Genomic DNA, 21,656 nt, shown 5'->3' with positions numbered 1-21,656 from the left:
AAAAGGCTAAAACATGATAGGCATAAGTTAGCAAACCAAGTCTTTGGCAAGTGTGATATCGAACAATTAGGCAAACTGGTAAACTGAGTTCTCACATCTATGATATTAAACAATGATGCAGAGGCATTGGGGCTAACCTAGCAAAGGAAGAATCATAACAACATACCATTCCGCAGGCTACATTGAAAGTTCACCTTGCCTAATCCTCATCCTTAACTTGCCGAGACATTTCATCGAACAGTTTCCATGTTTTTAATCTCCCAAATCAAAACTGTTCTCTCCCAGTCTCCTCGTTTCATGCCATTTAACTAGTTGTTCATCCTCTAGGTCCTTCTACAATGGTAAAGTGATCATAGAGGCTACACAACAACTCCAAGGTAGTGAAACAAATTAACAATAGGAAGGGACGATCAAGGCACTCCATTGGGCAAGAAAGGGGGCCCCTGTTCTGGGATATATTGTTTTAAAAAAAAGGTCTGATTTTCATAATTCCAACTAATAGTTGGAATTACATTTTTCAGGATTTTTCTAGTTATCTGATTTTTTTTAATCTCATCTTGCTAACCCAAATAGCTGAAAGTATCTTGAAAATATCAAAAAACGTCAAGTGTCATGACAATTTTATAAATTTAAAAGTGGCTTCTTGGACATGAATTCCAAATTATTTAATACTTTTCTGGTCTTAAATAAACACAAACAGGATTTTGACAATGTTCTATACATCAGCGGTAAGGAAATTCATCTTATTTGTGGGTAAAAGGGTAACTACCACTAAGACCAATCCCTTTTTTAATTCAGTCTTGACAAGTCTACCACTTATTTTTGTATATTTGTATAACCAAAATCATCAACCAGAAGACCATACAAGATGTGATTTGAAATGGAAAGTCCTTGTCATCCATCCATCAGGTATGGAGATTACGCTATCTCTGGAAGCTGTCAGCTTGGGCGTTGGATTATTATATCTTAAATCAAGCACTAAGAATTAAATGGCAGTGGGAATTCTGTTAAAATGGGAGATCATAGTGGACCACTTTTCCCAACAACTATGAGTCATCTTAAGGCCCAAGTTGGACATTGGACCATGCCTCTTTGACAAATATCGTGAGATTTATAAAGATCTCATGATAATATGTGGAGAAATTGCCTGAAAATTAAAATGACAATTTCTCGCGAGATTTTCAAATCGTGACAAATATCACGATATTTATAGTTTTAGCAGATATTTATCGGGAAAAGCCCCAAGATTTTTATTTTTAAATGTGTTTTATTTATATTTTCTTATAAAAAATATTTTTCTATTTTTAATTTATTTTTTACTGCCTAGATTTTTTTTTGAAAAAGCGAGATTTATGAAAATTTCAAAATCTCCCAAGCTTTTGACTCCCGAGATTTTGCCGTTTTTAACTTTTGTCACTATGGACCATGCCTATTGAAGTCATGGACATGATGTCTAGATCTTTTTTTGGAGGACTAAGCTGCATTCTAGTTAGATCCTAGGGTTAATGAAATTGAAAGAAAGGATTTTTTCTCTTACCATTGTGAAGGGCCAAGAACAATCATTAAACCATCGTGGGCTTACTAAAAGACTTTGGTATCTTCTTGATATCTCAAATCAATCACATGTGAGGAGGAAGAAGATAGGATGATAAAAGGGATGCTATTGCTGTGCACAGTTCCCAATGTGGGAGCCTGTGGTATGGATTTCCTATTTATTATTAAAACTGTTACAACCAATAAGGTGCAAGAAGACATCATCTCTTTCTGATATACATTCACATAACATATAAGAATGATAATATTGTAAACAGAAATAAATAAAGAAATCCCCCCTCCATACGGTTCTGGTGTTCTGGACATCAGATATAGATTTGAACTAGACTTACACGCCCCAATCTATGTCACACCAACACACCATTGCACCCGTCGTACCCGTGTCAACATGGCAGGACACGGGGCCTTCCCCTTTTCATATATAATAAAGATCCTTACCCAGACCGAAACTCTCTCTCTCCCTCCCTCTTTATATATGTGTGTGTGTGTGTGTGTGTGTGTGTGTGTGTGTGTGTGTGTGTGTGTGTGTCCCTACCCACATTTTTGAAATTGCCATATCACACCTTCCCCCATACACTTTCTCGTATCCATGTGACATATGTCCCAATGCATACCCACATTTTTGTACCAGATCATCTTTGAAAGAACATTGGGAGATGAAGTGATTGGTTTAAATTGTAGTTCTGTAGCAGCCATCAATCATTGGAAAAGAAGATAGTTGGTTGTTTAGAAAGAGTGGAAGCATGAGAAGTCTTAGTTTTGGCATGTTATTTGAGCACTTACGATAGCTTGCGTGGATGGTACCTTGTATCCGATGGTAAATCTTTGACTTTGGAATCTGGATAGCATATAAAAGGGTCTTTTCATTCACAAGGTGGTCCGCAATATGCATAAGGTGGTGGAAGGAAGTTATATTTCATTTTGCTGGTTGTAATGGTTAAATTCCACTTTCTAGTTCATGGCTGACACGATAGTGACAAAGAAAGTGACCCAAACAGAAACTACCTTGTGGGATCTTTGATGAGGTAGAATGGGAAGGGATCGGTATATGTATGTGTATATTCTTTACTTGTTTTTGTGTACTTTGATTACTTTGCAGCTGCTTTTATTGTTGCAAGGAACACTGTCATTTTGTAGTTCTCATAAATCACATGAACTACAAATATTGAATGCTGCTGCATGAATCTTATGGTCTCAGCATATTGCAAAATTTTTATAAGATGGATAAGACATCTATTGGTCAGTATGTCACATGGATACGGCTGCAGATATGGAGATACAACCATTTTTATGAAATTTCAAATATGACTATATAAAGGGATACAGAATGATAGTCAAAATGGAGTATCCATGTGACATGGATTGGTCATGAATTTGTCTCCAATTACAAAGCTTAAGTTCTAGTGTTAAAATAATGAGTGTTCAGGATTTGTTAATTTTGATAATTTTACTTTTTAGTAGGCTATCTATTGTTTGTGGGACCTTGTATAGTTATACTCCAATTTGAATGTTTTTACAACATACAGAGTGTCAGTTTGCCATTCTTTCCTGTTTTCAGCAATGTAGTTCTGGTTTTTCTCCCTGCCAATTCTCATATTACTATTAGCTTATTCTATAATGAGGTCAAATGTTATAGATGTTTGGAAAATATAGTTCTATGGACGATAAATTGATAATGCTGCACTTCGTCTCAAATCTGTCTGTGGAATTGAACAAGTCACATTCAGAAAAGGGTATGTGTCAGTCCATTGGATCTCCAATAGGGTGTGGTCCACGATATATTCCATGGATTTGTGGGATATTTTTATTAATGGCATGTTGATGGTTTTGGAAAAACTTCCTGCCAAGCAAACTTTTGTATTTGTTTCCTTATCTGTAACCGAAGCAAAACTCTGATTGTTGAATTGCTATTTTATTGCCTTGTATTACTGCTTTGCTGTTGGTGGTTTGCAGGAGCATCTTCATTATGAGTCCATTCGAAGCACCAATCCAGACTGGAAGAAAGCAACCATACGCGTAAATGTTATTAAGCAACACAGGCAGACAATTCAGGTATTGCATAAGATGCCTGGTGCTTGTACTTTGTCATTTGTGCCATATTGGGCTGGCAAAGTGCTAGGATATATTTTCTGAAGTTTGCAATTGTATCATATATTTTCTTTGACTGACATTGCATGTTGATCTTATCTTTTCAAGCAATGTGGTATATGCATATTTGGTTTAGACTATGCGGTCATGCTTGCACTTGTTTTTTTTTCTGCTTCTTTTGAAAAAACACTGGCTCCAAGCTTCTGTCAAAGTAGTAGATTGTTTAAAATGCTTGAGTTAAAACGTGTGGCATCCTTCAACTCTGGTCTTTTTTGTTTCACCCCTGTAAACTGGAGTATGTTTGGTCTGTGAGGTAGATTTGGAAAGAAGGTTTCTTCAGACAATTCAGGATTTCCGGGTTGCAGAACTAGAGCATTATCAGAGATTGCTTTGTCATTGTGTGCGATATATATGCCTCATGAGCTCATGGATGATGAGTGTTGAAACATTTATTGGAATTCATTATTTTACTTTGCTTTTGTGATCTCCATAAGTCAATAATATGAATTGAATTGACTCGAGGACTCATTGTTTGTTCCTATGTTTTTCTGTTGTTTCAGCCTTTTAGGAACTCCTTCCCTTTCCCTTTGCCCTGTTGACTGACTTTTAGTTCTTCACTTTGTTTCTTCTCCCCACTTTCATAAAATTCCAACTCAAGTTGCTGCCTGTTTCTTATTGTCTATATTTCTTTTCACTGTTCCTCAGCCCGTCTTTTTATAAGCTGGAATATATCTGGTCTGAGAGGAAGAGCAATTTTCCAGACAAAATTCAAGATTATCAATGTTTCATGATTAGATCCTTATCAGAGATTGCCATCTCAGTGTGTAACAATGTGGAAATATATGTGCGTCATAAGGCCATGGAAGTTTTGTAGTTGTCTGGATGCTTTATGATCAACTTCAAAAAGTAGGCCCTAGTCATTTTTCTCCATATATGTTAAAAGCATTTTTATTGGAGTAAAATATTTGAAGTTCAACAGAAGATGAGAAGGTATAAATTGGAGCTGAGGTATCCATTCATTTAATGTCACTCCACCTGTGGCAGCTAAGGTGGAGCTATATCCTTGATGGGAACCTTATCCGAGTGCTTCCTGCCAGCCATGAAGGCCCTTGTCAAGAAGGGACTGGTAATGGCTAAATACTTTTGATCCCGTAAAAAATCTGTCCCTTGCTTTTTAAATGTTTGAAGATTCTGGAGGAAGAAATTTCATCACCTTTTGCTAGGATAAATCATATGTAGAATCAATTATAGAATATCAATAAAATTACATGAGCTACGTGAAAAGGTCAAACTTGCATGTCTAAGCTTACAAAAAGAAAGAAGTGGTTGCTTTGAGAAAACTCGTATTTCATGTACAACTTACATTTCCTGTTGTGCTCATGATAGCATGGAGCTGATTTTTTAGCATCTCTTTTCTTGCGTTTTAGTTCTGGCATATAAGGCAGTAATGGAGAATGGAGACACGAAAGAATTCATGCTTTAGAGACAGTAGAATACTTTTAGACATCCTATGCATAAATACAGTAGGGTGTTGAAGTGTTGATTTGTTAACTTGGAATGTGTATGTGTGCTTGTGAACGGTTGTCTGCATAGAAATTAGCATGATGGTTGTGGCTATTGCTTCTAAGGACTTAAAACTACTATGGTTTGCCACTGTTTACATAATTCATGTTCATTAATCATGTTATCTTACCTAAATTTGCTGTACATTTATGTGTTTTTCCTCTGCCTCTCATCCTCTTCAGGTGGTAGGCCTATAGTAATTTATTCTGTTCGGAATTTTTATTTCGCTATGTTACTATAAGCATTGTATTATGCTTTTTTACAGTATATACAACCTCAAGACCATGAAAAGCTTTCTCAAGTTGAGCTTTTGGTTATTGATGAAGCAGCTGCGATTCCCTTACCAGTTGTAACATCTTTACTTGGACCATATATGGTTTTCCTTTCATCTACTGTTAATGGGTATGATCTGCTTCCTATTACTGAATTATATTGGGTTCAGTTCTTTGGTTATCATCTAATTTCAGGTTGTTAAGCTGAGAAGATAGCTTTGGCTCTTTTCTTTTTCCCTTTTCTCTGGGGTGGTTAGGTGGGGCATGGTGTGGTTGGGAGAAGCTCTGATTTTATTCATGTTTACTTGTATTGTGGTCTTTAGCAGCATTAACATGGTCCAATTTTTTTGCTCTAATAATTGATTTAATTTATTTGATCTCGATAAATTTGGGCTTCAAGTATATTCTATAGCTCTCTTAACTAGTTGAGCTCTTTCATGCATGAAGTTATGAAGGCACCGGTCGATCCTTGTCTCTCAAGCTTTTTAGTAAATTGGAAGTGGAGAATCATTTGCTGGCTAAGAAAGATGAAAAGACATTGTCTGGTTCGTCAATTTGATTTAACTGAACTTCTTCCTTTTATAATTATGTTATATTATGACTTTCATGCATTTGGTTTACTGCATTTATTGTTAAATTTGTTCCTTGTTCTCAGATTCTCATTTATTGAAAGACTGCTATTGCTTTTTAGAATATGTGAATACATTACACCTGATTTCATTTCGACCTGAATAGGTGTTAATTGAACCTGAAATTGCTTGGTTGTCTCTAAACTAGATAGGGATCTGACCAAAGGTCTGAATTGTTCCTGCTTGTCTGCATGTACAATTTTTAAGATACAAGGTTTTTGAAAAGTTTAAAAAAGTATACAACAAATACATAGAAATGTTTAATTCTTTTAGTTTCATCACAAAGTACAAAATTATACATTCTTTCACAAAATATGCAAAACCATTATATATATATATATACTCACTAGAATATGAGAACTGGAAATATGAGAACTACTGTGCGAACTGCAATTTTCATGGATTTTTTGTTCTTTTCTCTTCAATCTAATCATACGGATGTGATCTACACGCTTGGTTTTATAAGACCACCGACTCTTGAAACATCCGTTTTTTATGCATAAATGAGATTTTTTAAGGCTTTAAAATCAATGACTCATAATCTTCATAAATATTCAAGCATTAAAAAATTCCATTTTTCATCTAAAATACACGATCCAATGGTTGATTCCTAACAAATTCACCATGCCAAGCACATCCACATGGTTGGATTTGCAAAAAAAGTGTTGAAAATGCTCATATTTCTAGTTCTCATATTTCAATTCTCATATTCTAGTCTCTCTGTCTCTCTCTATATATACACACACATAAACATTCACTCACCCACCCACCCACACGTATTTATATCTATGACTTTTAGGCTTTCACAGAAGCACAATCACACATACATATATAAATAACATATTACATAATTGGTAGTATTAAACATGCTTTTAGGAAATTTCACAGAAACTCACACATATATCTCACTTTCAGCTATATATATATAAATATGTAATTAACAATGCATGTTTTCATCGTTTCATAGAACAAATCATAAACACACACACATTATATATATAATACAGTACATGAAAAAATAATAAAAAATGGTGAGGGCAGGTTAGTCGATGACTAGGCTCACAACTCAGAAAAATCGGTACCTTTTAAGTTTCCCACCTAGGAATTGCGAAGCCTAGGCATTTTACTTACGCCTAGGCCGATTGTGGGTGCTTTTGACTATGCAGAAAATAACCTGAATGTATAACTGTATTTTCTATGTTAGCAGGTCTTGTTTTTCAAAAAGGCTTCTGAATAAATAATTGATTATGGTGCTTTAGAAATTCTGCTGATAATCTTATTCAGAGAATTATCTACTTTGTTGATGTCTGATGTGCTTGAATATGTTTGCATCTGTAGGTTCACTTTTTAAGAAGATAGAGTTGAGTGAATCTATTAGATATGCTGCTGGGGATCCAGTTGAGAGTTGGCTTCATGGACTTCTTTGCTTGGATGTTACCAATCATATCCCACGTCTAAATAGCAGGTTCGTATGGAATACATTTCCTCTGACTGCAGGATGATTAAATTCTCATGTTCTTTTAATGTTCCACTGTTTTAGTGGCTTGCCTCCTCCAAGCGAGTGCGATCTTTACTACGTGAATCGGGATACACTTTTCTCCTACCACAAAGACAGTGAAATATTTTTGCAGGTATTCCTAGTATATATTGGATCGTTTTAGCTGGTTTGTCTTTGTCTTTCTTCATATTGATCAATTTGTGTTTATTTTCTTTTATTTGTAGAGAATGATGGCATTATATGTTTCGTCTCATTACAAAAATTCTCCTAATGACTTGCAATTAATGGCAGATGCCCCTGCTCATCACTTGTTTGTGATGCTTGGTAATTTGTTAGTGAAGTGTTTTTTTTGTATTATTCTCATCTTCCAATGAAAAGATTTTCAAATCCTAGTATTTTAATATTTTCACAGGTAAGGTGGACGAATCAAAAAATCAACTTCCTGATATTTTGTGTGTAATCCAGGTTCCGTTCTTTGCCTCTGGTGCCAATGCATTTTGTTATCTTTATTGTTTCTTTTGTTTGGTGTATTTACTTCAGGAAAAAGAAGAAAAAAACTATTTCAGCTTATTATTTAGTTAGTCTTTGTGGAGCTATGTGATGGATAGGGATGTTAATGTTTTTGACAGTTTAAGTGAGCTATTGTGAAAAGTTGGTATATTGCTTAAATTTGAGTTATGTGAGATTGATATATCATGTTAAAGAGCTATTTAATTTTCATGGAAGGAACAAAATTGTCAATTTTTCTAATGCACACTGTAAAAGGTATTTTTAATTTGTCTAGTTAGATGCATGTCTTTACTCAGGAAGGTATTTCAAATTAGACACAAGTTTTTAGTATTTAATCTTGCAGCTTATACTTGTTTGGGGCAATATATTTTCCTAGCTTCTTTTGGTGTCCAATTCTAGTCCATCTACATGGCCTGGATTCAAACACTCAATATTTCTGCTATACTAGGCATTGTCTAGGTTTTGAGTGTGTTTCTTAACTATCTTTTGCTATTTGACTCTTCAACTAGTAATATTTCACATTCTGTGCCATATATGATTTGATTTAACTAGTAATGTTTCACATTCTGTTGTATGTTTCTTTGTAATGAAGATTTTTGTTTAAGTTGAGGTGGTATGAAATGCTTGGTCCATTTTCTAGATAGGATTGTGATGAATGAGCCCATTTTACAACAATAGCACAACCCTTAAAACTCATTTATGATTAGATGAGCTTTGTCAGCCTGCTGTATCAGGTAAGCGAGCTTGAGTGACATTGACCGGGGTCAACTCGGTCGATTGATATAGAATAATGTTTTTGAGGGTTTAGCCATGTTTTATGTTAATTCTGTTTGTTACTACTTATGAAGCTTCTCCTGTTTCTTTCTGGTTGAGTGATTAATGAACTTTATTGTTTAAATTCTTCTTCCAGCTCTCTCTCTCTCTCTGTAATCTTGACCCTCACTTCTTTACTAAAGGCTTCCTTATACTATGACTTCGCGGAGTGTGTCTCTGCAAATGGTGAAGGGGCATATAGGTGAACTGTTTTTATGAGGTATAGAAGTGGGAGCATGGTGCTTATCTGTAGGTATCTCATACTACGGAGGCTGTTTTCTGACAAGGACTTTGGTTAGTACGGAAAGTCTGATAGTATATAAATGTTTAAAGTGATTTAGATTGTGTATGGTAAATTTATAGAAGCTTGTAGGATGCTATCCTAAACTTTCAAGAAAAGTCATCATAAGTTGATACTCTCCCTATAGTATGTCTTGACTAGGTCTTAGGAATGCACTGAAAGGGACATTTTGAAAACATGCATGATGACATAACCTGTTTCTGTGTCCATGGGGGTGGTAACTCCTACAGCAGTTTGTCTTTATGATTATGAGCTGTGGCACCCAAATGACAGATCCTAACTGTTATATTTGCAAGTTATTAGTTTATTGGCCAAATGCAGATGCTTGGTTCTCCTTGTATGAATTAGCGTTTCTTTTGTTATGTTATATTTGTCTGTCTTAATCACTTCTGTTTTAAGTAAACATAGCTTTATTGGAACTGTCTGATACTGTTAAACTCTAACGATTTTATATGTTTGTTTTTTGGATATTCATCCAAAAATCCAAGGAAACTGATGTTTTATCTATTAAAAATAAAATAAAAGGAAAGAGTGCAACAATTCTTTTCTGCATTCTCATGTGAAACCAAGGGACAAAGTCATGCTTTGTCCTTCAAGCAGGGGGGAAAAGCATCTTTGAACTATAGGCAGTGCCAGACCATCTCTCTCTCTCTCTGTGGGTGCTCCTTATTATCTAATCCAAGTCATGAATCCTTCTTTACATGACCGACGGACATGATGGTCCTTCTCAAAATAATCACCCTGCAGTATGTGAGGTGGGGTTAATACTTGGGCGTGACTTAGGTATAGTAGATGCCATTTGTAGGTGAATTGTTCTTGTTGGACTGTCTGAGCCTATATCACATGGACTGCTTATACAAGTAATCACCACTAGGTTCTTTTCATATTTGGTTGCATGTTGGTTGGTGTGCCTTCTATGCCAACTGAAGACGACCATGACAACTTACCTATGAATTGTGATTGAGATATCTGGTGGTTTAGCTCTTAAACTTTGAATGCCAGCCAATAAGAAGCCATTGAGCTACCATCATACTGAATTGTTATATAGACCAGCCCCACCAATAGAACATATATTATATTGAGTTCCAAGTCTCCATTGGTCGATATCATCACTAGATCAATCACTAGGGTTACTAGACCTCCTTCAGAAATTGTTCTGGGGGCTTGGAACACTTTGGCTTGTAGATGTAATATAATAACCTATATCACATGTCATGGAGACTAGCCATAAACATGGACCAGTGTCTATTACATGGGGATGGACATGAGAAAGCTATGTCAGAGAATATCTTCCCCCCTAAGTTAGGAAAGATTTTTGGTGATTGCTTTCTGTAATTTTTATTTGTAAGCTCATGCCTTAAAGATGGACATATATAGTTTTTCAAACTTTGGATGTGCGTGTGCACGCTCCCTCACGTTTGCATGTGGTTGTGTCCACTTATTCAAGTTCCAGTAAACCGTGTCATCCAAGTGTGTCCATTTGGTCCCATATATGTCTGGGACATCATATATGTTAACTTTTGCATACCAAGATGGTTTTGTTTTGATATGTCTGTTAGCTTCTTATGGGGTTTCATTATTTCTTTAACACTTTAAGTGGAAAATCAACCTGGTCCCTTCTTGTTGATGCATATGTACCTTGGTGTGTGATCACATTCCACTTTTGGTCGATGTTTAAGATATTTTTTTAAATAGAAATATAAGTGGGTTATGTTATTTGAGTATAATCAAATATGGACAAGTATGCCTAGTTGTATTTTATCCTGATCAAGTTAGTTTAAGTATTTTGAAACTTTACATCTTTGATATATTCAACCACACAGTATCCATGATTTATGAGGTTATGAGCTGATTCTGGGTAAACTTCTCTATTAAAACACCAGCTATTTTTCCATTTGTATACAAATCAATTATAAATATATGCAGAACAGTCGCTGGTGCTATGCTTCACAGGGTTTATAGTTGCCGCATTTATATTTGCAAAAGCCATAAAGTTATTGATACATTCATCCAACTTGTCCATGCTCTAGTTTGTTTGTTTGTTCTAGTAATATGGATTTTATGGCCAACAAATTGTGATTTTCTTTAGGTATGTCTCGAAGGGAAAATTTCTCGAGAATCTGTCATAAAAAGTTTAAGTCATGGCAGCCAACCTTCTGGAGACCAAATTCCGTGGAAATTTTCTGAGCAATTTCAAGATAACACTTTTCCTAGCCTTTCTGGTGCTCGAATTGTCCGCATTGCTGTCCACCCAGATATAGCAGGGGTATCTCTCTTATGACAAATTATGAATGTTAGAGTGCATTTGATTGCTTTAGATATCAAATTGAAGATCAGAGGCTGAGGAAACATAGGATCTTATCTAAGATCCTCAGCGTCCAAACACAGCCCCTAATTCATTATTTTCTGACTTGAGGAGGAGGGTGAGGGTTTATTGGTTTAAATAACTGTGAGTCTGAGATTTGTGCCCTCTTTCACACTCTCTCCCCCTTCAAACATTGGATCCGAGATCCATTCTCAAATCACCTAAGATCTGAGATTCAAGGAAATCAAATGCACCTTTAGTTTTCTCAACACTGCAAAATGTCTTATTCTTTTCTTCTGATCTTATTATAGTCTAGGTATGGCTCAGCTGCTGTGGATCTTCTAACCAGGTCTGTAACTTTATTCATGTAGTTTGTTTCAACATGTTCTTAAAATTTCATTGGACTGAAATTTGTTCCTATTTTTGTGTCTTAATTTTCAAGTGCTTAGTAGTTGTTCTTGTCACATGATTGATACTATATGTGGCAAGTACAAGATGATACACCTAGTGATTTTCTTAGAACTTTTTATCCTTCTAAAGCACATCAATGCATTCCTTATTTATGTTAAGAGGTTTCTTCAATTGTTGATAGAAAACTGTCATGAATATCTTGGTTGTCCACTGTATATGCTTCCTTTTTTGCTTGTAGATTGCAACACATGTTTCTCCAGGTGGGGATCAATAGATGATTTATGAACATCTTATGCTATTTTCCAGTTACTGATGAAATAGTGTAATTCATTGGTCTATATATCCTGTTTGTCTTGTAAACGTATACCTTGCATGATCCAAAGAACATACAGGGATCCTGTTTTATAATTGGAGTATAAGGGATGTCAGTCCTTTATAGTGTCTTGTGCAGTGTCTGATTTCTTAGTTGAAATAATCTGGGATGACTGCAGAGTCTGCTTTAGCATTGAAACACTGAAATCTTTTGTTATACTGTAAATGGAGGTGTATTTTTCTGTATATCTTGATTAAATTTTGAATGAGTAATATGGAGCTTGTTAAAGAGTAACGGATGCAGCAATATTGTTAGCTATATGGCAAAATAGTACAAACAAAAGCTATTTAGTTGAGGAAGATGCTGGAAGAATTAACATACCATGTTGGAGGTTGTTACTCAGATTGGGATCAGGAAGGATGCCTGCTATGGTTACGCCCTTTGGTGCGTGAGTGTATGTACATGCAGAAAATATAAAAATCTGTGGTAAACAGTTAAATTGTTTGAGCTTGTCAGAAACCAATTTAAAGGTAGGATAATTTGCAACCAAATGTGAAAATAATTCATTCATAAAATGTTTGCATATTTTGATCATGCTATATATGTGGATGATATGTTTAGCTAAGGTATATGCAAACAATGATGTGAAGATTTTATATATTCTGTTTTAAGTTTGAAATTGGTCAATGCATCTGTGGCACTTAGATTGAAGGTAGAATACCTGTTATCTTCAAATACAGAAAATAAATTTGGTTTTGGAAGGCAAAGAAGATTATAAAGATGAAATCACAATGGAGCAGCTATTTATGATGAAAAAGTCATAAATAGCAGTGACTAGATGACTAATTATAAACTTATAATCACAAATTATCAAATGTAAGTATACATTATTTGATTCAAGTGAGAAATGAATCTAGATTAGGACGTATCGTTGGACATATAACCAATTGGCCATAATTATGTAATAGGAATTATACATCTGAAAAACCTAAATATTCATCTTGCACCTTTGTAACATGCATATGCCCCATGGAGCCCCAAGTATTCGTTTGAGCACATATGTGGGTTGGCTATTGTAACGACCCTAACTCATAACTGTGGAAAAACGATTTTTTTAAACAATTGCAAAAACAAACCTAGAGACCCGAGCCTTACACCACCGTTATCCAAACCAAAATAATTTTATTCATCAATCAATAAAGTTTAAGAGCAATAAGTAAAGCAAAATATAGTTACTCTGTCCCAAAGTAGAATGTCAAGTAGTTATGCCGTTATCGTAGCTCTCTATAGCCGTCTGTCTCATCACTGAGATTTAGAGACCGTTAAAAACATAAAATATATGTTGTCAGAATCATAGATTCTACGTGCGAATTCCTCTAATGAATCAAATAAGCAAGAAGAATATAAATAAAATTTATGCAACATTGTAAAGGAAATGCAACAACAAAAATTTCAGTATTCAAATAACTATTTACGCATTAGTGAATATTTATAATGCAACAATACTATATCACAATTAAAAGAACATGTAAAGATGCTTGCTTTAATGCAGAACAAGAATATGCATGATATCAATGCATATGCATGAGTGACTTATTATCTTTTATGAGAGTTTCTTTTGTATGCATGTCCCTATTAAGTGCACACAATTTTAGTTTCACTTTTCATTGAAACTCGCGAATACTAAAAAATAAGGACAATAATTTTTGAGTTCAAGTTAGGTTCCCAGTTGTAGATTAAAACAAACTTATATTTTATTAATGTGTTTCACACTTGGTCCTTGATCGATATCAGGAATCAACACCATCCATCGGAACATTAGAATTCATCATCTAATATCAGGACATTAGGGAAATCAGCATTCACCAATACTACTTTTTTGGTATACCAATAATAAGAACTGTATCTACACACCACCCCCAGACAAAGTGACTAAATCTCTCTAAAACCGTGGTCGGGAGGTGAACCACTTAGTTGGGTTCACGGGCACAATCACACGTGGAATTTTAGTATCCTCACGGTTCTACAAAACCGAAATCCAAGATTCCCACATTGTGGAAGTGATATCTAGAAAAAAAATTAATTACACTGTTTTACTTTCTTTTTATCTTTTCGTCAAGAGAGGATTTATTTATCAACATTCGTTTTGTAATTTAGCATGCAAAACACGACACCAAAATTTGTTTTGCAAATCTGCATGCAAAACTCGACTCGGGGCCAGCCTGTTATAATATGAATAGTGCACTTAATTCAAATAATATCAAATTGATTTTTGCAACGAATATAACAAAATATAGAGCATCCCCGGCTCGTGGCCCACACGGCTTACAACGGTTCATTTTTAACCACTGATGCACTTTATGCAAAAATCACCATGAGCACGCACATATGAAATCATTCATCATGCTCACAAATGCACGTACATGCAACCAAAATGAGAATGCACATGTATGGCTATTTCACATATGCATAATATCAAATGCTTGCTAATACATCATTCTTTTCATTATTCATCTCATGCACAATATGCAAACATTCACGTAATCATGGGAGTGGAACAATAATATAAATTTCACAATTCACGTTTTCATTACATGCACATGTCTATACGTTCACATGCATAAAAGCTACACTTTTAACATATGTAAATCTGAAAATAACATGAGCACTTTACATACGAGAATCTGGACATAACCATATGAAATTGGCTGAGTTAATGAAGTCTACTATGATGATATCTCATGTATTTTTTGATCAGATGCAATATACATTGTGAAAAGGTCCTACGTGGCCCTAAGTCAATGAATTTTAATGAAATTTACTATAATGATGTAGTGAGAGTGGGTTACACTATAAAGGCATGAGGCTCCCTAACAACAGATGCTCCTGAACAGTGTTGTGAAAAGCGTTGAGCCGTAGCGAGGCGCTCCACCAAAATCTGAGGCGAGGCGTAAAGCGTAAGCCTCAAAATATTTTTTGAAAACTTAAAAAAAACTAAAAAAAATATCTAAATTTATAAATAAATAAAAAGTGCTTTATTGATGAAGCAACAACCAACAAGAAATAAAAAATCTCAAATAAATACTGAAAAAATATGAGATTAACATGTAAAACAGTAAATAGAGTCAATGGACCATATATTTGGGTAGCAATGGACCAAATATTAGGTAGGATCCAGTTCCATCTAAGGATAGTGTCTAAATAAATAGTCTTTTTTGTAATGAAAAACAGGTTGAATGTTAATGAAAGATGCTCTTTAGGGTGTGGAGGCCACCTTCTCCTTGAATTGAGGGAACATGTTTTCTATTTCTTTACTTTCATCGATCTTTGAGTACCGTGTTGCATGTGAGAGACACATCTAGTATAAGAGCGGTGATATTGGTGATTTTGAGCATAGCTTGAATAGAAAATGGAGATACATGACCTCAACGAGTTCTTGACTGCATTCCTTGAGATGGACATGCAATTGTGTGAGATGGGGACAATGACGACCTAATCGAATGTGCAGATTGAGGAGGCTGAAGCCATCCTCAAAATGGTTAACCATCTCTACAACTTTGTGAAGTTAGACACAGTTGAGAGTTGTCAAAGGATGCATCGAGAGATCTTGATGAGGTACTCGCTGACATTGATGAGATGGAGCTATCAGTGACTGTAGTAGTTGGCATGCACTAGTGTGGAATTGGCAGCGGAGATGGTGGAGGTTTCATCATTTCCTAGCATGGTAGAAACTAATTACACGTGGTTTGAGGAATTGCTCAGCAAGGAATTAGATGAAGTCCATAAAAAATGGGATGAATTCCAACATAGATCGGATGATCAGAATGCTTGCTTGGCCAAGGATCAAGTGTTGGTGACTGCTGATCATGTGTCATTCTTTCCAGATCTATGGGAGGCATGTGCAGCCATTAACCTAATACCATCCAACGCAAATCGTTTGCTTGCAGTGTTCTTCAACGATTTGAACAATGAATTTGATGTTGCTACTATAGCACCCCACATGCTCGATGAAATGTGACTCCAATTCGTGCAACAGTATTGTTTAGTGCCTGCAACTCTTAGCTTATGATTTATGCGACTCATAAAAGCACCAGCACAGTGCTTGCCAAAGCGAGCTCTCAGTGTTGTTGCATTGTCTTCTAATATGAGAATCTGATACTTTGGTGTGCAAAACAAGGTGAGGCGTGTACGCCTCACCTTGAGGCGCGCCTCAAGGCGTATGAGGCGTGCGCCTCAGGGCTTTTGCGCTTTATGCCTGCGCCTCAAGGCACAAAGCCCCTCGCCTTGAGGTGAGGCGCGCTTTTTGCGCCTTGAGGCGCGCTTTTAATAACACTGCTCTTGAATATAGTAATAATGTTGTTGATGATGGTAATGAAAAAGATTGACTGTACAATTTCTAAAGACTGCTTTGCCAAAGAACCATCAGTCGGCCAAGACATGAACAACATTTATTAGGGACCAAATCAGTCACCAAATTCTTAGCACAAAAAGAATATTTAGACTCTTTGCATTTCACATAAAGAATAAATATGAAAACGGACACTTTTGCTGCAACCAATTTATGTTTTCCTTGCAAAAATAAAAGTTTAGAATTTTTCAACACTGCTTTTTTATTTTTTCTTAAACATTCAAGTTTGGCTTTCCTTTTTGTTGATTTTCTTAATTGTGTATTATTTGTAAAAAATATGTTTTCCTTTTAGTTTATCTATGTTATGATATGATGAGGTTGTAAGGCACGTGGTATGATACACTTGTTACAACTTTGTACGCAAATCATTTTTTTTTCAATAAATCCTCAAGAGGTTCCTCGAATTATTCATGCCACAACCATATTGAGACTCTAGATCAATGCTCAGTGCATTCATGTGGTAGCTGCTGGATGCCTTATGATTTTCCAAGTTCTCAGTGAATGTAGATATTAGGCTACCTGCCTGGATGCAGTTCTGTGCCAGATTAAGGTAGGATTAATAAATATCATACATACTAATGGTCATATCTATTGTTGCATAAAGGCATCTAAATGTTTCTTAGGTTAGGATAGTGAGATTCTTCACCAAAATAGTAAATAGTAATCCAGAAACTCAGAGGTCACATAGGAGCATATGTACCACCAAAGATGCATGCTAGTTGCACGATATTATCTTAATTATGTTCTGCCTAATGCAGGTATTATGAAGGTCAATTGACAAACATCAGTGAAGCAGAATATGACTATCCCAAACTTGATGAATTTGAGAACGAGTCTATTATGGTCACAGAAGCTGCAGAAAAGGTCAGTAGGATGAATTGTGACAAAAGTATCTTTTGGGAGATAGTTTTGGTCTCAGTTCTCTTGAAAACATTATGAATGCTGCATTGGGTTGTTTGATATTCTTGGCGATGATTTTATTGTGTGTCCAGAAGTCTGACCTCACTATTTTTGTTTCATGATAGATTATGCCAGATTTTATCTTGATTGATTATTATTTCTTCAAAATTGTACTCATGTATTAGACATTGTCTGTCAGGTTTCCTTGCTTGAGGAGAGCATAAAGCCAAGGACCAATCTTCCACCTTTGCTTGTTCATCTACAGGACCGACACCCTGAGAAGCTTCACTACATTGGTGTCTCTTTTGGACTGACCTGGTCACTTTATAGTTTCTGGGCGAAAAACAAATTTGCACCTTTCTACATTTCCCAGATTCCAGTTACTCTCTCTTTCTCTCTCTTGCATGCGCACTCATGTCAGATTAATAGTAACCGGTTATTTTGGTGAATCAGAATGCTGTGACTGGTGAGCATACTTGCATGGTCCTTAGGCCATTAAATACTGATGATGTTGAACTAAATGAATCAAATCAGTGGGGCTTTCTTGATCCATTCTATCAAGGTTGAGAAGAGCTTCTGAGTTGAACATTTTTTTGGGTTTATGATATTTCATGTCTCTAAACTGAACTCTAGATGCCATTTTCCAGATTTCAGGCAAAGATTTATCAGGCTATTGGGATCTAGCTTTCGCTCTCTACAACCAGCTCTCGCTTTGAAGTATATCCTGAACACTCTCTTTTCGTGTTTTGTGCTTGCTTATGTTGTGCTGATGGTGCTTATCTTGTAATGCTCAGGATCTTGGAACCAAAGCCTAGTTACCGGAAAGTACATGCAGAAGTGGGAGAATCTGCAAACGCAACAAATGGAGTTTCGGCTTTGGCCACTGCGATGTTAACCCCATACGATATGAAACGACTAGAATCCTACACTGAAAATCGCATGGACTTTCATTTGGTAAGGGTTCTTTTTGGTTTATGTTGTTACCATATGTCACATAGTTTGTGCTTTTGAGATGATATACTAGATACAGAGGTTGTTCAGTGCCTGCATGTACTTTCAGATAGATCATGAAGCATTGTTTCGTTCTATCTTTTAAGCCTCAATCATGTGCTTGTGTATGTTTTGTCTTGTACTATTTGAATCTTAACTATTTATACTTATGGTAAACTTTGTGCACAAGTAGCGGGGTTGTCTGTGATTGTAATCATGTTTTAAATTACACCAGGCATAACTTGTGCACCTTCTTGTAAACTGTGCAATGTGATCATGGTAATCAGGAGATCGATTCAGTTGAATTTATTCTTTCCTTTACGCTCTTTGATGGTCTGCAGTTACTACAAAAAGTTAATTTCTTGCATAGTTTCTGGTTGGTTATAGGAACAGATTGTCAGTCTTTTATTTTATTGGAATGTCATGTATTGATGCTTTATTAAACCTGATATTGGTGTGTGTTAATGTCTCCAGATCTTGGATATTGTACCTGTCCTTTCTCATCTATATTTTGGTGGCAAGCTTCCAGTAGAACTGGACTACATTCACAAGATTATTGTGCTTTGCATTGGCTTACAGAACCAGGATATCACATATCTCAAGGTCATACCCTAGTTTTAATGTTTGAGTGGTTTCTTTCAGCAGGATTAGATTAAAAATTTGTTACATCAGTAACTAACCACAATTCCTTCCTTTGCAGGGAGTGCGGATTCCTCTGCCCTGTAGAGAAGGTCATATATTTGCAAAAGAGGTGCAGTTATCTGGGGAACAGATAACTGCAAACATTTTTAAGGTTATGACCAGGTTTTACCGCTACCTGTATGGAGTGACAGCCAGAGAGATTGAATCAACCCTACCTCGGCTCAAAGAGGTAAGCTAGTACAGTCCCTATATAACAAAGAAGAAACTGGAGTAGATTGAATATATGGATAGTTTACTTGAGTAACCCCGCATTTGGTCTGGTAAACTACTAATTATTCAACTTGGCATGAACATATCTCCAGGAAATTAAAGTTTTCCATATTCACCATATGTCATGAACATCTAGTCCCTTTTGCAATTATGTAGGACATAAGCAGTAATCATTAGTCAAAATAATAGATGTCTTGTATTTGGAATTCTGACTTATATTGGTCTATGTGCCTGTGCAGGTTGTGATGCTTCCTGACAGCAGATCTGTGGAGGATGACCTCAGTGATGCAGCCAAACAAGTTGTTGTAAGTAGTGAATGCTTGTCTGTTTTTTTCAACTGATCTCATAAGCAGCCAAGCAAGTTTTTTCAACATCCGATATCAGGCTATACTTTTGTTGGTCCAGAATATTGGTTGAAACCCCAGGACATGCTGACATTGAAAATTTAATAGCATAGGCAGATGTGTGTTCTTAACATTCATGAGATCTATAAAGATGCATTTTTACTGATAGAATAATTATAGAAGCTAGTGTTTTCATAAGAAAATAAAAATTTAGCCGCGTAAGTATGAGATCAATTTTGCGTAAGTTTTGCTTTATGTTTTAGGGCAAGTTAGCAGGTCACATAATGTGGTCCTAAGTTGACAATTCTGGCACGTGTCTTGTGCAGGAGAAAATGAACGAGGAAAACCAGGATTATGTACTGAATCCTGATATGCTAAAACAGTATGCGATTGTTGATCGAGATAATGAGATTGAGGAGGCACTGCTAAACGGACACGGGAAGATCTCTTCTAGTGGCATTCTGAGTGTCAAATCCAGTAGAAACAAGGAGAATGGGAAAATTAAGGGAAAGACGAACAAAAAGAGGAAAAATGACAGGCAAATTTAATCCCAAAAAGAGAAAAGTGTGAAGCTCTCGGTTGGTTTTCCTTCCAAGAAATTTTGCTTGATGAGCTTCCAGTCTTGGTTTTGGATCTTCTGGGCATAGCAGCAGCATGCATGAAGCTGAGAGAGGCCTACTTTGTGGTCAAGCAATGTTGCAAATGGTGTTAGTGCTTGTAGCACTTGTTTATTGAGGCTTGATGATGACAACTGCTAGCTGCTGCCAATTGAAGTTTTGAGTAATTCAATTTAGATTTTGATAATTATATCAAACTATCATATGTAGCTGAGGGTCCAATTAAATGCTTGTTGAGTCTGCTGTAAATGCCATATTTTGTATTTAGTAGCTTTCTTGAGATGACTTTGCCTTCCATTGTTTGCTAGTCAAAAGATTGTTGCTTTATTGAGATGACTGCATTCCATTGTTTGCTAGCCAAAAGATTATCACACGAGAATCCGTGTAACGAGTAACTACTATTTGATTCTACTTTTTGCAAATGGCTTGTATTTGGTTCAAGGTTGCCAAACTAGGAAGCAGAAGCAGGAAAAATGAAGGGAAAGCGAGAAGTGAGGCATTTTAAAATTTATATGAAGCGGGAAACAAAGTTTCAATTTAAAAGCCAAATATGAATAAAAAATGAAGCAATATAGAATCAAATAAGAGAAAAAACTAAAATAAAATTGATTGTTCTTATATTTCAGGATTTTTTTGTAAGAGTTAAATTTTTTGTTAAAATCGTGCAATGGTGGTTACTCATTTAAAGTATATGGAAAGTGAGTGAAAGCGTGAGAAAAAAAACATGAAAAAGATTAAAAGAAACGTGAGTGTACGAGAAGCATGGGGGAATTGAACTTCCCATGAAGTGTTGGAAGCGAGGAGTATCGTGCTTTCGAAGCGAGTTCTTGGGATGCTAGGTTCCCACCTACCTAAGAAGCTTCCGATAACTCTGATTTGGTTACATAATGAGATTTGGCAGTTTTTTCATGGATTCTTTCTTACCTAATGCTTAACCACCCGAGGTGGGACCTATTAGACCTCATGTGCATAATCCTGATCTGATTATTATAGAGAATAACGTTCATGTGAAGCTTCTCAATACCTCGGAAGGTTGCTTTTGAAGCATGGAACAATACGTTTCTGTCATGCTTTTGATGTTTTATGATAAGTTTGCTTTGAGGAAATGGAAAGCTTGCATCTTTCCATTATGAAAACAGACTTGATATTGAAGAATGTTTTTTCGGTGGTAAAGGAGTTCCACTTATAAAATATAATAAATATTCTTGACAATAAGGCTTAAAATTTA

General features: G+C 35.8%; 1 protein-coding gene across 2 annotated transcripts in view; it reads left to right on the top strand.

The window, feature by feature from the left end:
- The window catches only part of LOC149829782 (RNA cytidine acetyltransferase 2-like), a 36,777-nt gene extending 15,927 nt beyond the window's left edge, over positions 1 to 20,850 (top strand). For both annotated transcript variants that reach the window (XM_090016089.1, XM_090016088.1), the window contains 18 exons: positions 3,508 to 3,606; positions 5,471 to 5,607; positions 5,925 to 6,022; positions 7,445 to 7,571; positions 7,647 to 7,737; positions 7,829 to 7,928; positions 8,017 to 8,069; positions 11,318 to 11,494; positions 11,845 to 11,882; positions 17,424 to 17,529; positions 17,765 to 17,944; positions 18,019 to 18,127; positions 18,213 to 18,282; positions 18,360 to 18,519; positions 19,030 to 19,158; positions 19,256 to 19,426; positions 19,707 to 19,772; positions 20,138 to 20,850. In XM_090016089.1, coding sequence (XP_089872215.1) covers positions 3,508 to 3,606; positions 5,471 to 5,607; positions 5,925 to 6,022; positions 7,445 to 7,571; positions 7,647 to 7,737; positions 7,829 to 7,928; positions 8,017 to 8,069; positions 11,318 to 11,494; positions 11,845 to 11,882; positions 17,424 to 17,529; positions 17,765 to 17,944; positions 18,019 to 18,127; positions 18,213 to 18,282; positions 18,360 to 18,519; positions 19,030 to 19,158; positions 19,256 to 19,426; positions 19,707 to 19,772; positions 20,138 to 20,359 — 2,133 coding nt within the window. In that variant the 3' untranslated portion in view covers positions 20,360 to 20,850. The remainder of the gene's footprint in view (positions 1 to 3,507; positions 3,607 to 5,470; positions 5,608 to 5,924; positions 6,023 to 7,444; positions 7,572 to 7,646; positions 7,738 to 7,828; positions 7,929 to 8,016; positions 8,070 to 11,317; positions 11,495 to 11,844; positions 11,883 to 17,423; positions 17,530 to 17,764; positions 17,945 to 18,018; positions 18,128 to 18,212; positions 18,283 to 18,359; positions 18,520 to 19,029; positions 19,159 to 19,255; positions 19,427 to 19,706; positions 19,773 to 20,137) is intronic.
- The last annotated feature ends 806 nt before the right edge of the window (positions 20,851 to 21,656 follow it).

The sequence above is a fragment of the Nuphar pumila genome, chromosome 8 (genome assembly GCF_984573655.1).
Source record: "Nuphar pumila chromosome 8, dmNupPumi1.hap1.1, whole genome shotgun sequence".
Classification (NCBI taxonomy): domain Eukaryota; kingdom Viridiplantae; phylum Streptophyta; class Magnoliopsida; order Nymphaeales; family Nymphaeaceae; genus Nuphar; species Nuphar pumila.
This window is presented reverse-complemented; position numbering and strand designations above follow the sequence as displayed.